The sequence below is a fragment of the Dermacentor albipictus genome, chromosome 6 (assembly GCF_038994185.2).
Source record: "Dermacentor albipictus isolate Rhodes 1998 colony chromosome 6, USDA_Dalb.pri_finalv2, whole genome shotgun sequence".
NCBI classification, from domain to species: domain Eukaryota; kingdom Metazoa; phylum Arthropoda; class Arachnida; order Ixodida; family Ixodidae; genus Dermacentor; species Dermacentor albipictus.
The window spans coordinates 115,321,598-115,338,603 of NC_091826.1; the positions used below are offsets into that span (position 1 = coordinate 115,321,598).

General features: G+C 49.9%; 1 protein-coding gene across 1 annotated transcript in view; it reads right to left on the minus strand.

Moving 5' to 3' along the window:
* LOC135908342 (uncharacterized) overlaps positions 1-3,780 on the minus strand; it is a 39,898-nt gene extending 36,118 nt beyond the window's left edge. The window contains exon 1 of the mRNA XM_065440096.2: positions 3,524-3,780. Coding sequence (XP_065296168.2) covers positions 3,524-3,705 — 182 coding nt within the window. The 5' untranslated portion in view covers positions 3,706-3,780. The remainder of the gene's footprint in view (positions 1-3,523) is intronic.
* Positions 3,781-17,006: the final 13,226 nt, after the last annotated feature.

Sequence of the window (17,006 nt, forward strand, 5' to 3'; positions counted from 1 at the left end):
TGGCTTTGTCGTCGGGCTTCGGGCTTGGATCGCGGCTTTGCGGGGGCGTTCGGTACATGAACGCACAAGCACCTCCACCAGATGTCACGTGGTGGTGACGTTAAATAACACAGTAGCAATACTGTGAACGAAAAAACTAACTTTTATTGGGCGAACCTGTGCCCACAAAACAGGCTACACTTATAGCACAACGATAGCGGCGAACACGCTCGGCGATCGTCGAAAATCTGATCAGGGGGTCAAGCGCGTCGGCTTTTATACAGCAATCATCGAATGTTCCAGATTAAACGTTGGGACCCGCATGCCTTCTAAAATGTTCTACACCATTCGTGTCAAGCGATGAAATCAGATAACACAACGTTCGGCGACAACAGACAGCAGATAGAAGCATCGATAACTTTCCAGAAACTTCGGATACATGCAGGCGCATCCCGCGCTGTGCGATAACATTTGTTCGGCGGCAAAACTTGTCGCCCGATAAAGACAAGTACACGTGTCAATATACATAGCAATCTCTTGATTATACAATGTCAGCTAATGATTTGCGAAAAAGCTTGTTATCCTTCATGGCTAAGATACTTGAGGGAAGGTGGTTCCATTCTTGAGATATATGGAGGATGAAAAAATGACTCCGTGTAACATGAATGAATTCCTACTTTACTGCCAAGATAGACGTGGTTTGAAATATACTGACGCCGCAGTATAAAGTCGTCGTGAAGTGTGGTGTGATGGACAATTTTATTAATAGCCAAAGACGGGTGACTTGGCGGTGGTTAGGTAGTGGAATAAGCACTAGGTTAGTTTTCATTGAGGTTATACTCGCGATACGGTTAGAATTAGAAATAATTAAACGAGTAGAGTTATCTTGTACTAGCTCACGTAAAGTAATTAAGATAAATGCGAAGGGGATCCCATATTGCAGATGCATATTCATGTTTCGAGCGGATAAAGGGACTTGTAAAGCTGTAGTTTTTAAGGAGACGGTGTTTTGAAAAAGTTGCGCTGTAAGTGCCCCAGCATGTGATTAACATTGTTAATGACATGACCTGTAGTAATGATCCAACTTAGGTTAATTGTAATGTCTACAGTAATATTTTAATATAAGATGACGAAATCTAAGAGAATGCTGTTAATATGGCAAGCGATAGCATTAGAATTAGATCTCGATACGCGCATTATTTTACATTTGTTAATTACAAATGGGCTATGTACAGTGTGTATCAAATCAATAACTAGGCTAGCCCTGCACCGTAAAAGATATGTAGAAAAGGCAAGTTTGCACAACCGCCCTACTGCACACTCCTCAGACAGACAAGCCACTAAAAATAATTGTTCTTTCTCTTCATGCAGCAGATGACAAACCGGAACACAATGTGTTTCAAAAATGTTTTTGAAATATACTCCGAGTAAGCTTCGCGTAACAAACAGCCAATCGACAATGGACGAACAAGGGAAGCCCCAGCGCGAGAACTTGTCTTCGTCACGGCCCTCACGAATGTGTTTGCTTGTTGAAACTTTGGCACCAGGCTGAGGCTTCTCTTGCTCACCTCTATTACTGAATTCAGTTGTACATCTCCTTGCAACATGTTTGCGTTGTTTGAATACGCAAACCGAGATTCTTTTTCAACATAAACTCGTAAATTCCATTTTCCAAGGATCCGTGAGCATTAATTGGGCTTGCGTATATGTTTGTTTAGTTTCCTTGTATATTCGCACGATATTTGCAAAAGCCCTTGTAAGTACTGTTGTCTTATAACATTCCTTGCTTTCCTACGAGGACTCCACTTGTGTCAGTGCCTTGATTGCCGCACCTTAACGCTAAATGTGCAGCAGAATTATCAAGAGCAGACAATATGGGATGTAAAATTTAGCATGATATCCCGCCCCCCCTAAACTACCTGCCGTGTCAATGTGCTATGAAAACAATGGCTCATTGCGGCTCGAGCTTACAGTCTGACACTACATCTTTGCCGAGCACTTTTTATGTTTCTTTTTATATTATGGCTGAAACTGTGGAGCGCAGCGAATATACGCATAGCATCTAACATGTTAAGCAGCACTGTACGCAACTACTAGTACGAGGGTCATCATCATCATCACAATCATCATCGGCCTGGTTACGCCCACTGCAGGGCAAAGGCCTCTCCCATACTTCTCAAATTACCCCGGTCATGTACTAATTGTGGCCATATTGTCCCTGCAAACTTCTTAATCTCATCCGCCCACCTAACTTTCTGCCGCCCTCTGCTACGCTTCCCTTCTCTTGGAATCCATTCGGTAACTCTTACGAGTACGAGGGTAGCCCAGCATAAATATTGCTGTCTGAAGCTTTGTTGTCCCTGCTTTAGCGGCCTGCTGAACACGATTAGAAAGCTTGGCTCGATTTCTGCTTTCAATTCCATTAAATAGATGGCTATCTGTGCTTCCATGTATTGTAAACACAGTGACTGGCTACAATAACTCCACCTAACCTGTACGGAAATAGTGAGCTTGTACTGATTTATTCACCATCGGCAATAAACAATGTGAGCTTACTTGTTTCAAATTTCTTTTTTTTTTCAGGCCTCTCAGTCATCTGGCGACATAGCAAGGACGCCTGGGGAGGTATTCTGTAAGGGTCCACTTAGTGGGCATGGTCATCTCATTTGCTGCTGATGTGCCGATTGGCTGGGGTGCCTCACTGCCGTGGATGCGCAGCGCAGCCCAGCCAATCGGAACTTCAGCACCAGACGAAATATACATGTCCCCCACCAGATGAAAACCTAAAGAATACTTCCCCTGTAGTCACGTTGTGGTACCATGGACTTGATTAGCACTCCGAAAGCTGCAACAAAACGCACCCAATCAGTGAGCAAGCAGTGCGTCAAGCCCAACCAGCCGTTACCGCAGGGGCCATCATACTCATTACGTAATGATGATGGTATTAGTTTTGATTTTCCCAGCACCATATCTCGGTCGTATACTTATTTCACAACGTCACCGCTGCGCTTACTTCCGTTACATTGTAGAAGGTACAGTTTCTCTTCTCTAAGGTTATTAGATGTTCTGTGCTTCTAATACGTCTGGACTGCCTTTGTCTTTACGAGCAGGTCGTATGCTAAGGAAGAGAACGTGAAACAGCTATTGCTGTAATAAATACCCAGAATTGGGTGTCACGACGGACGGCATGTCTAAGGCCTTCGAAACAACAAGTCTGTGGCCCTGCAAATCGCAGCGACTGCGTCCAAAGCGAAATAAATGCTACTCGCGCACCTATCACTGGCTGCCTCAGTATTTTTGGTAGCGCTTACCAGCTTGGCCTTCAGCGATAGCCAGTTTGGTTGAGAAAACAAGTACCCCTCTCACCATCTCGGATGTTTCTGTGCTTACGTTTTGTTGTTTCAGCCTCTGTGTCGCGTGGTTAACGAAATCTCTTTTTGACTCGTGGAAAGGCCACCGGCAGACTGCAGCGGACATCGAAACGACTAGGTAAACGAATCCGCAACAGCAATCGCTGTAAAGGAAACCAAGAGCGGCGACTCACTTGCCGCCGTCGTGGTGCACATCGGCGGACTTAGTGCGCTTCTTGCTGTGCTTCTTGTGCACCTTCTCGGCCGAGTGTGACGTCGTTGGGCCGGCGCTGGCGGGGCCACTGACCGCGACTTGCTCCGATATTTCAGCGGTGCTATGCTCCTGAGCTGTGTCCTTGCCACCATGATTTTCCATGCTTGGAGCTGTCTCGGTGTGGTACTCGACCGACGCGCACGGTGACTTCTTGTTCTTCTTTTCGTTTTGCGTGTATTGCACGTGGATGCTGCTGCTTCTGATGACGATGATGACGAAGATGATAAGGCTTTAAAATATGGCACGCTCCCACAATGCAGGATGGACCAAATCCGGCGTCGCTTAATAGCATATATCCCGAGATTTATCCGAATTATTCTTGCGTGGCCTGTGGTGAGGTTGCTACTTTGCCTCATATGCTGTGGGAGTGCGGGTGGCTGGGCCCGAAGTTCACCAAGGAAGAGTGGGACGCGTTCCTGCGAAGTCCCGTCTTTGAGGACCAAATCCTGGCCGTCCAGCGCGCCCGCGATCGGTCCGGCCGACTAGATCTGTCAGTCCCGTCGTGGGATTAGCCATGTGCGCGTTTTATCGCGTTTTGCTGGACCCAATAATGTTTATTCACTCACTCACTCACTCACTCACTCACTCACTCACTCACTCACTCACTCACTCACTCACTCACTCACTCACTCACTCACTCACTCACTCAAGAATCGGGCGGTTGTACGCACTCCCAATGAATTGAAAAGAAAAAAATAACTTGGAAAGGAAACATGACTGTACAAATCGCTAAGGAGTGAGGGTAGTGGCGCTGCACGAGCGCTCTTATCGCTCTGTAACAGCAAGCCATGGACAAACCTGGGGCACAACTAGACAGCTGTATGGAGTTTCGAAGCGAGACGGACGAGACCCGGATGCAGGTAAGTGCTCGCCTGTGTGGCCAAATAGTAGTTATCATGCGCTGCTCACCATATATTTAACTATGCTTTTTACAAGGCCTGGAACTAGTGTGTACCGATGGACTTCATACAGTGGACTACGGATAAACAAAGCTCAGTTAAACAGAAATGGCGGCGAAACGGAATAATGGTGTCAACTATAGCTGGCCTGAAAAAGTTCGATAAATGCTTCAAATGGTGATGCACTCCATCGGACAGTGACACGGAAGGTAATGCGAATTAAAGATGTCAAAGTTGCAAGGTATTGACATCATGAGGAATTCACTGGGCAAGCAATGATCCCTGATGACAAGAGCGCTGTGAGGTAGGTATATAGGATTTTGCATCAACACTTAATGTGATTTCAGACACCTTGCCAAAGGCAGCGCTTGGTAGGCCAGTAGGTTTCCTTATACCTAACTTTACCTTACTGGTGGCGAAAGATTCTGAAGATAACAATTCGACTCGCAGTTATGCTAACAATTCCTCTTTCGAAAATATGAGCCCCTCCTTGCTGCACCGGGTTACGGACGTTTAGCGCTCCCGTGGAAAGTCCGGTGTTGTCCCTCTTGACAATGCGAAGTTTAAGTTTTCTATTACGATGTCGAATACCGCAATTGAATCTGTACATGAGAAGGTGTAGGTTCGTACCATCGAACCTTTGTGCGTCACGTGGGTATGCAGAATCACCTTGTCATTTCCTCCTCTATTGTTTATAATTTAAACTTTGAACAACCCCCATCACGTATGGGCCTTCCATTCTAAGTGATTATTATGTCATCTTTTGGAGCAACTACCCTTCGTCGAGCCCGAAAGGAAGTTTGTCTGATTAAGCATGAGTAATTCATTGCTACAGGGAGACTCTTTCACTGAACACCTTTTTCGTCATCACCAACGTTAGATCGCATTTTGCCGTAATCTAGCAAAATCGTCAAAAATTGGTACGATCACTTATAAATAATTTATTTTCGTTCTTATTTAAATATATATGTAGTATCGACCACTAGGTTAAGAAGAAGCTAGCATAATATCAAAGTGTTTTGTAATACTATGTTTCCATTGCGAACAACTGCCGTTCCGCTCTCGTGTGTATGTGCCAGTATTGTTGTTGGTTCCTATAATGTGTGTGGCTTATACCCAAAATGGGGGATCGATGTTGAGGGCGACAACAGCAAGAATCACGGTACCACTTATTCTTCGTTAACTCCTTCAGGAACAACCGACTTCTCATAATGCCCAAATTGTTACCTATTCTGAGGAGAAATGTGAAAATATTGAGGGTTAATTTCGTGGCGAAGGATGTGATTGTATTGACGAAGAAACCGAGAATATTGACACGTGTACTTATCTTTATCGCGCAACCACGTTTCGCCGCTTAACAACTGTAATCGCAGAGCGAGGGACGCGCCTGCATGTATCCGACGTTTCTGGAAAGTTATCGACGCTTCTATCCGCGTGTCTGTTGTCGCCGAACCTTGTGTTATCAGATTTCATCGCGTGACACGAATGGTGTAGAACTTTGTGGAAGACACGCGGGTCCCATCAGTTAATCTGGAACATTCGACGACTGATCTATAAAAGCCGACGCGCTTGACCCGCTGATCAGATTTTCGACGATCGCCGAGCGTGTTCGCCGCTTTCGTTGTGCTATAAGTGTGGCCTGTTTTGTGGGCAGAGGTTCGCCCAATAAAAGCTAGTTTTGTATTCCCCCGTACTGCTTCTTTCTTCACCGTCACTACCACGTGACATCTGGTGGAGGTGCTTGTGCGTTCATGTACCGAACCCCCCCGCAAAGCCGCGATCCAAGCCCAAAGCCCGAGGACAAAACTAACATCGCCGAAGACCAGCGTGCTAGCCGCAGACTGCAAGGACTGCCCCCAGAGCACGGACTTCTACCTGAGTCGACAAAGAAGATCGTGGTCAAAACAACCCCAATGGCTGCCCCAGCGTCCCCCGTTATCCTACAACAACCTCGGGACCCACCGACCTTCCATGGAGCAGCGACTGAAGACCCAGAATCCTGGTTGCAGACCTACGAACGAATCGCGACTTTTAACAACTGGGACTCCGACGACAAGCTGCGGCATGTATACTTTGCCTTAGAAGATGCCGCCAGAACGTGGTTTGAGAACCGGGAGTCGACCTTGACGACATGGGACCTCTTCCGTACCGGCTTTCTGCGCACCTTTACGAGCGTCGTGCGCAAGGGAAGGGCCGAAGCCATGCTGGACGCCCGAGTGCAGCTACCTAACGAGAACGTCGCCATCTTCACGGAAGAAATGAAACGTCTGTTCCGCCATGCCGACCCGGATATGCCTGAGGAGAAGAAAGTCCGCCTTCTCATGCGTGGTGTGAAGGAAGAACTTTTCGGCGCAATGATACGAAGCCCACCGAAGACCGTAGAAGAGTTCCTTCGCGAGGCCACCAGCATCGAGAATACACTCGAAATGCGGAACCGGCAATTCAACCGCCGTACAAGCTCTACCCACTACGCCGGAGTTCAGTCACTCGCCGCCGACGACCTACGCGAGACTATCCGAGCTGTCGTGCGGGAGGAGCTACAAAAGCTGTTCCCATCATCACAGCCTCAAGTGGCTTCGATTGCCGACGCCGTGCGTGAGGAGCTCCAACAACAACTTGAAGTAGCCCCTGAATCGCCGCAGCGTGAGCCGCAAGCGATGACCTACGCCGCCGTCGCACGCCGTCAAGGACCCCCTCCGCGACCGCGCCAGGGCCCTGTCACGCCACAGTTTCGTCGTCCGCCGCCGCCGCCGCCAGCACGACCACCCGTCGCCCAGCGCACCTACGCGAGGAAGACGGACATCTGGCGTGCTCCTGACCACCGCCCGCTCTGCTACCACTGCGGAGAAGCGGGTCACGTCTACCGACGATGTCCGTACCGGGAGATGGGACTGCGAGGTTTCGCCGTCAACGCGCCGCGTCCACAGCTTGGCGAGCGCCCACGTGACATCGCCGATTACCTCGCCGCTACTCAGTGGAGCCCTCGACGGCCGTCCCGTTCGCCATCACCAGGCCGCTACCTGTCGCCGCAGCGCCGACCATACACTGGCCCAGCCCGGGGCCGGTCAGCGAGCCCATACCCGGAAAAACTAAAAGCAGCAACCGATGGAGGTGCGGTTGCTGTTCGTCGAACTGACGAAGATCCTCCGCCGCCGACGAAGACGACGAAGAAACCATCTCGACGACCTAATGACGACACGCCGCCGTCCCGACGAAGTCTGGAAGCCAAAACTACACCGACGAAAGACGACTTGACGACGCGACGTTCCAACTTCATTTCAACACGACGCAGCCGTGATCCAACGCCATGGCCTAACTGCAATGCCAGACAAAGAACAACCGACCTCGACGTGCTTCTCGACGGCCACGCAGTCACTGCCTTAGTCGACACAGGGGCCGATTACTCCGTAATGAGTGGACACATCGCCGCCCAGTTGAAGAAAGTGAAGACCGCATGGGAAGGCTCTCAGATTCGCACCGCTGGAGGACACCTCATCACGCCGACTGGGATCTGCACGGCAAGAATAACCATTCATGACCGGACTTACCCTGCCACCTTCGTTATCCTCCAACAGTGTTCACGAGACGTCATTCTCGGTATGGACTTCCTGGACCAACACGGCGCAATCATCAACCTCAAGTCGAAGTCAGTAACGCTGTCGGAAGATAAAGCAATGCCGCCGGAGAGCCCTCGTAGTCACCACGCCTTGAGTGTGCTTGAAGATCAAGTGAGCATCCCGCCTCGCTGCAGCATTGTTATTTCGTTCAGCACCGAAACACCCGCTGACGTAGAAGGCGTCATCGAAGGCGACCAACGTCTACTGCTAGACCGTGAAATTTGCGTCGCAAGAGGGATCGCTCGACTGCATGGAGGGAAAACTGAAGTGTTGCTGACAAACTTCAGCCAGGAGTTCAAGCACATCAACAAGGGCACGACGATCGCGTACATCGAGGAAATTCTGGAAACAAGTAATGCGTTTGTCCTATCGGATTCCGCCGCATCTACCCCGACGACGATGGTTCCCGAACCAGACTACGACATTAATCCAAATCTCCCGATGATTAAGCAACAGCAGCTGAGAAGTCTGCTCCGACGATACAAAGGCTGCTTTTCGACGTCATCGAGGATTCGACAAACACCAGTCGCCAAGCATCGCATAATCACCGAGGAATGCGCTCGACCACTCCGTCAGAGCCCTTACCGAGTTTCGGCGCGAGAACGTGAAGCTATAAGAGAACAAGTCGACGAAATGCTGCGCGACGACATCATCCAGCCATCGAAAAGCCCGTGGGCATCCCCTGTTGTTCTGGTAAAGAAAAAGGACGGAACCCTACGTTTCTGCGTCGATTATCGGCGTCTGAACAAGATCACGAAGAAGAACGTATACCCCCTCCCACGGATAGACGACGCATTGGATCGGCTCTGCAACGCTAAATACTTCTCGTCCATGGATCTCAAGTCTGGCTATTGGCAAATAGAAGTCGACGAAATAGATCGCGAAAAGACCGCCTTCATCACCCCAGACGGCCTCTACGAGTTCAAGGTTATGCCATTCGGACTGTGCTCGGCGCCTGCAACGTTCCAGCGCGTGATGGACACGGTTTTAGCAGGATTGAAGTGGCAGACCTGTCTCGTATACTTGGATGACGTCGTCGTCTTCGCCGAAAATTTCGACGTTCACCTTAGGCGGCTGGCAACAGTACTAGAGGCCATCAGGACATCAGGACTTACTCTGAAGCCGGAAAAGTGCCGCTTCGCTTACGAGGAGCTTCTATTTTTAGGCCACGTCATCAGCAAATCTGGAGTCCGCCCAGACCCGCAGAAGACAGCTGCCATAGCAAAGTTCCCACAGCCCATCGACAAGAAGGCAGTGCGTAGATTTCTTGGCATGTGCGCCTACTACAGGCGATTTGTCAAGAACTTTTCACGCATCGCTGAGCCGCTGACGCAGCTAACTAAATGTGACGTCGAGTTCAAGTGGGAAACGCCGCAGACCGAGGCATTTCAAGAACTCAAACGACGCATGCAGTCGCCGCCCGTACTTGCGCACTTCGACGAGAACGCCGATACCGAAATCCACACTGACGCCAGTAGCCTAGGCCTCGGCGCCGTCCTGGTCCAGAGAAAAGATGGACATGAACACGTGATAGCTTACGCTAGCCGGTCGTTGTCAAAAGCGGAAGGCAATTATTCTACAACCGAAAAGGAATGCCTCGCCATCGTTTGGGCTACAGCGAAATTTCGCCCTTACCTATATGGCAGGCCATTCAAAGTCGTCAGCGACCATCACGCCTTGTGCTGGCTAGCGAATTTAAAGGATCCCTCAGGACAGCTAGCACGGTGGAGCCTCAGACTACAAGAATACGACATCACTGTAACATACAAGTCCGGACGAAAACACTCAGACGCCGATTGCCTATCATGCGCCCCCATTGACCCGCCGCCGCAAGATGACGAGGATGACGACGCCTTCCTTGGTATAATAAGCGCGGAAGACTTCGCCGAACAACAACGAGCGGACCCGGAACTTAAAGGCCTCGTCGATTATTTGGAAGGGCACACCGACGTTGTCCCCAGGGCATTTAAGCGCGGATTATCTTCCTTCACGCTTCAAGACAGTCTACTCGTGAAGAAGAACTTCTCACCAGTCCGCGCCAATTACCTTCTTGTTGTCCCGTCAGGACTTCGTCCAGAAGTATTGCACGCCCTACATGACGATCCGACCGCTGGACACCTCGGTTTTTCCCGGACACTATCGAGGATTCAAGAAAAGTATTATTGGCGGCGCCTGACCGCCGACGTCGCCCGTTATGTCAGAACATGCCGGGACTGTCAGCGACGCAAGACACCGCCGACAAGGCCAGCCGCATTACTACAGCCAATCGAGCCTCCTTGCCGACCATTCCAGCAGATCGGGATGGACTTGCTGGGACCCTTTCCGACGTCAACAACCGGAAATAAGTGGATCGTCGTGGCGACAGACTACCTCACCCGCTTCGCTGAAACTAAAGCACTGCCGAAAGGTAGCGCAGCCGAAGTGGCGAAATTCTTTGTCGAAAACATCCTGCTTCGACATGGCGCCCCAGAAGTCCTCATCACCGACAGAGGAACGGCCTTTACAGCGGAGCTTACCCAAGCCATTCTGAAATACAGTCATACAAGGCACAGGAGGACCACGGCCTACCATCCGCAGACGAATGGCCTTACGGAGTGGCTGAATAAGACCCTCGCCGACATGCTAGCGATGTACGTCGACGTCGAACACAAGACCTGGGATGCCGTCCTGCCGTACGTAACATTCGCTTACAACACGGCGGTGCAAGAAACAACACAGATCACGCCGTTTAAGCTGGTTTACGGCAGGAACCCGACGACGATGCTCGACGCCATGCTGCCCCACATCACTGACGAAGAGAATGTTGACGTCGCTAGCTATCTCCAGCGCGCCGAAGAAGCCCGACAGCTCGCCCGCCTACGGATCAAGACACAGCAGCGTACCGACAGCCGACACTACAACCTCCGAAGACGCTTCGTCGAGTACCAGCCCGGCGACCGTGTTTGGGTATGGACCCCGATACGCCGGCGAGGACTCAGTGAGAAGCTGCTGCGACGCTATTTCGGACCCTACAAGGTCATCCAACGTATTGGCGCACTAGACTATGAGGTCGTGCCAGACGGCATTTCGCACTCACAGCGGCGCCGCGCACGATCTGAAGTGGTCCACGTGGTGCGCCTTAAACCATTTTACGGACGCTGATGAACTTCCTTACTTTGTTGTTTTCTTTGCTACGAGTGCTTTTCTTCGTTACTTTCGTTTGTTTGCAGCATCGGGTCGATGCTTTTTAAGAGGGGGGTAATGACACGTGTACTTATCTTTATCGCGCAACCACGTTTCGCCGCTTAACAACTGTAATCGCAGAGCGAGGGACGCGCCTGCATGTATCCGACGTTTCTGGAAAGTTATCGACGCTTCTATCCGCGTGTCTGTTGTCGCCGAACCTTGTGTTATCAGATTTCATCGCGTGACACGAATGGTGTAGAACTTTGTGGAAGACACGCGGGTCCCATCAGTTAATCTGGAACATTCGACGACTGATCTATAAAAACCGACGCGCTTGAGCCGCTGATCAGATTTTCGACGATCGCCGAGCGTGTTCGCCGCTTTCGTTGTGCTATAAGTGTAGCCTGTTTTGTGGGCACAGGTTCGCCCAATAAAAGCTAGTTTTGTATTCCCCCGTACTGCTTTCTTCACCGTCACTACCACGTGACAATATTGTTCCAGTGCAAGTTATTGTTTCCGACCAGACCGTAAGAGATGCGGTTGAAAGCCTGCATGGAATGTTTGTGAATGCAAGAATTACGCTGAACTATTCGAAACCTTCCCGCATGAACACGAACTTCAAAAAAAATTTTGTGCCCTTCCACTTTGCGAAGAAGGATAACCAGCGAAGCTGTTTAGCGCACGACACAGAGGTGGCCGAGAATATTGAAGAAAGGTACGAACATGTTTATTGTCCTAATATGTGGTCATCGTGGCGATATAGGTAAGCACAGGGGCGTAGCCAGAGGGAGGGGGGGAGATGCTTATGGGGCTTCAGCACCCCCCCCCCCCCCCCCCGGGTTTTTTTCGTGCTCTCATGCGCCGCCGATCTAAACAATCGACTTTGTCTAGAATGTCCTTTTCATGCTCGAAAAGACATTTCAGCGCGAAGATTGCGAAATGGGATTGGATTTCGCGGCAGCCCCCATGCACAGAGAGTCCCATATTGTAACACAAGCAGCCCCATTCGAGCACAGTTGCAAAGGCGCTTTGATGGCGAGCGGGCTCATCGCGGCATCTCGCGGAGGTCGCGGATTTTATGGAGCGTATGGATTTCAATTCTGAAACTTTAGGGGTATAACGTTATCATAAACTTTTGATGCGAAAGGTACATTGACATTTCCAAAGCCGTGCTTTAAATTTTCAATATCGGAACATTGTGGGGCCTAATGTTGTTATAAACATTTGAAGCCAAAGGTGCATTGACGTTTCTAAAGTCGTACATTGGACCATACAACGAGACAAGCCAAATCAAAACACTATCAGATAAGTTGACAAAGCACGCAGCGAGGTCCGATGAGACGAAGCGTTGTGGTGGTTCGTTTGTGCCGTCATGTCACAGAAAAGAATAGCGACATTTTCTTTCACCTGCGCCAAAGCATCCATGTCAAGACACTAATGCCAGGAAAGGTAACTACCTTCTTATTATTTTTCTACTTTTACTTTTATTCGCGAGGACACATTGAACCTCTTCAGTTTTTTTGTTCTCGCTACCCGCGGGCTGTCACAGCCTCCCAGAGCGCATGCGCTTTTCTCCGGATACCCCGACCACCTCGCGGCGCACTTCGGTGCACGTTCGTTTTTCTTTGGCCGAGTGTATTTCGCACCTAGCAGAGTTTTGAACGCTTTCTCGCTAGCAGACGAAAAAAAGAACATGTTCCTATGGGTGGGCAGCGCAACCCGGACGAAGGACGAGAGGAAGTACACAACACGAGCGCAGATTAACAACTGGTTTATTATTTCAAGCAATGGAGTATAATATACAGAGAATGTAAACACGTGTAAAATGACGTTTACAAGGGTGTTAGCCTATCTTGCCATTCAAAAAATCAGCTTCTTTATCTTGTAGAGTGATAGAAGGCTGGCTGACGCATGCGCCTGAGTTCACATGCATGAAGTAGGCCTCTACAATCTCGCGGTTAATTTGATGCATATTTTTATACAGTATTTCTGTTTGTTCAAACATGGGTTTGCATGAGCAAACTCTACAATGCGCGGCCAGATTAGAACCTGTTTCATTCCTTATAGCATCTTGGTACTCCCTAAGACTGATGTTAAGGCAGCGTACCGTCTGCCCAAAGTACATTTTGCCGCACGAAAGTGGGATGACGTAGACCACTCCCGCCGAGCATGCCACAAGCTGCCCCGAGTGTTTGACGCGGCATGTGGCTTTGGACGCCTGTTTAAGTCTGTTGACAAGATTGCAAATCTTGTTTAAGGAGTTCTTTGCTGAAAAGATTACTTGAACACCATATTTCAGAAACAATGCATGGTCGCTCTTCGCCATCAATGCGGCGACTCTATATGGATTGCAACGCGTTCGCTTGAGCGCAACCTCCCCGCAAAATTTTGTCTCGCCGGTGTAGGATACTGACCAGTATGCGTATGGTTCTCTGTGGACCAAGTGTCAAGTTTTCTTCGATATTCTTTCGGTAGCCATATTTGGTGCTCAAATTAGGCATTCCATCGTGGCTTACATGCTTCCCTTGCCTTTTTTTTTCATTTCCGTGCCCCCGGCCCCACAAAAGAAAAAAAAAGACATTTTTGCGGCGCAGGAAATTGTCGCATGGTGAAAGTTCGACTTAGTTACTTCTTCTTTTGCGAAAGGTAATAGGCCGCGGGATGCGTCAGTTGCCAGATACTCTTATTATATTGTTGCAATAGCAATTATATGGACACTGCAGAGGCATTCCTGCTGTCGCCGTCGCCCTCATGTTCTGTATAAAGTCCAAGGGCTATAACACGGTGACGCGCGCCGCAAGCTGTATGTGCGAGTGGAAGCGTAACGGGAAGGGGGGGGGAGGGGGGGGAGGGTGTGGCCTGGGATTTGCCTTGTTTGACGCATAATGTTCAGTGACTTTTTCTTAGATAAGTAGATTTATTGGATAGTTATACGTATATTTAAATATATTGTTCAGAAGTTTTGTGTATAGGTGCAGTGAACTTTGTTTCCAGTGACTCTTTTTTTGCGCTTTATCAAGCCGTATCTTCACATTTATATACTTCGTTGTGTCTTCGCATTTCTAATGTACGAGGGCGAGTCAAATTAAAGTGAGCCAACCCATCCCGCGCAATGTTGGTTCGGTTCATTATCTGTGACGCATGCGCGTAGCACACAGGCATCTCTCATTCACAAAAGTGACACGCAGGGGTGAGGATAAATGTTCTTTAATGCTCTCATACACTGCGTTGAACATGGTTGTGTGACAGAATGGACCCACCAGGATTTCAACAGAGTGTTGTCGTGAGGTTTTTGACAGTTGACCGTTTTTCAAAAAAAGAAATTATTCGCCGTATGGCTACCGTGTACGTTGAACACTCTATTTTATTGACCACTGAGAAGAGTGGTGGTTTCAACAGTTTCGCTGGCCATCCATTTTCGCAAGGCCGGGATGACGACTCATGTTTTTTTGTTGCGTCTAGCGTTGTTGCTGCGCAGATTATAGACTATTTTCTTTGACTTTTTCGCCCGTTATCGCGGCCGCCGATGCAAAACCACAAGCTCTAGCGCAACAAAGTGACATGGCGCGTTCGTAGCCAAATGCCAACCATACAGCTCTTTGAGGCGCACCCGAGAGCTTTGGGGAGCAAGTCCTCCTCGTCACCCGCCTCTATCAGCCCCTGAATCGGCTGAAGGAGAGCGCTCCGGCACCGCTACAAATGTTCTTGTTGACGGTTGGATGTCGTAAGGAATGGCTCAATTGTATAACGTGAGAGCGCGACCCATGACTGACTCTTCTTCATCTCTACACATTATCATCACTTGTACAAATTCCTCATCTGTAATTATCGTCATCAGCCGCGCAGCTTGTTGTTCTACGTCGTAACTCGAGCTCGGCTGGATTAAACGGTTCCTTATAAGTGGTGGAAGGTGCTTTTCGTTCCCCGCGACCTCTCGCCCTTGTCACTGGAGCGCGGCTTGGTTGGCCGCATACGGCCTATTGCCATTCTTGCTCAAGACAATCCGAGCACGTCCGTTACCACCACCCCAGCACAGCCTTCGCCATCCGTCGTGGCCATCCACAACCGCCACCCTGACCCACCAGTCTTCGCTTGTCTGCGGGAACATGATGTCGACGAATGGCTCTAAAACTACAACCTGGCAAGCGACTTCAGTAAGGGGGATAACTCACAGAAATTGTACAATGCCCCCTTCTACCTCACCGATGTCGCGAAAACCTCGTTTTCTAACCATTGGCCTGATCTCCCAGACTGGGAAATATTCACGCAGCATCTTCGTCAGATCTTCGGCGCTTCAGCTGTCCGCACTGAGGTCGCGAAGAAGAAGCTCGGTGTGCGCGTCCAGTTCCCCGGCGAATCGTACACATCCTACATTGAGGATTTGCTAGCTTTGTGCAAATGTGTCAGCGCCACCGTGTCCCAGACCGACCGCATGCGGCATATTAATAAAGGCATAAACACCGTTGCCTTTAGCGGACTCGCCACACAAAATCCTTCCACCATCCAAGGTGTAATAGCCACTTGCTAGCGCCTAGAGGAACTTCAATCTCTACGGCTATGCACGCATAGCACAGACCTTCGTTTGGCTTCAGCTGTAGAATTGCGCACCATCATACGTGATGTCGTTTGGGAGGAACTTCACGGGCGGTGCTCTTACTGTGCGCCAGAACCTGGCGTCGCCCCTTCTCCGACCGGCTTATACGCGAGTTAATCAAGCAAGAGATAGCCTCTGCGTCGCCTCTAACATGGTCCGACGGCCCCTGCTCTCGACAGGCGCAACATACGCCGACGTCGTGGCGCTCCCTCCGGTCACCACGGCCCCTCTACAAACAGACCACTATGTCCCTGTGGCTTCATTGTCGCCACCAGCGCATGTACAGCCTCACCACTCCACTCCGCCTCCTGCTCGACCAATTTGCTATTACTGTGGCTACCGCGGGCATATCTCCCGGTTCTGTCGATGGCGTCAACATGATGAGCAAGGTGCTTATACATTCGAAGAGCGAACAGACGTCTGTTTAGCAACGGGCTACCACAGAACCTCCTACCGCTCTTCATTTCACCGATCCTCCTCTCCTCTGTATATCCTACCAACCCGCCTCTGAATTCTCGAGAATCTCCGTCGTCGTTCCGTATCACCTCTCCGATCTGCTTCTCATGTCCCGAGCGCTCACTCGGAAAACTCTCCGGTGCAGTTTTAGGAGGGGAAACTGCATCCACCGGACAGCCTACAATTCCTCCAGAGACGCCGTCGAACTTGTTGTCAGCGGTTGCGGAAGGTGTGCTCGTCGAAGCGCTCATTGACACAGGTGCCGCCATTTCGATTATTTGGGCAGACTTTTGTTCCCGCATCCAGATAAGGATGATGCCTTATTGTGGCCCGTCTCTTCGCGGAGCGACCAACGCCGTTCTTCGTCCCAACGCAGAATGTACAGTTCGAGTATTCATTGACGGAATACGTCATCACATTGTTTTTGCTGTGTTTCCCGAGTGTTCCCACGAAGTGATTTTCGGATAGGATTTCTTGTCTTTGGCGTCCACTGCCATCTCTTGTCGTGAGCGACTCGTACACCTGAATGCCCCCGGTTACTTTGTTCCTGATACTGAGGAACGCATGCGCCTCGTCACCTCCTCCGATGATGTTCGTTGGCCAACAAGAGAAGGAATTATGTGTCGATTCCAGTGACATTCGGGACGGCGACGTTCCCATTCTTCCCTACGG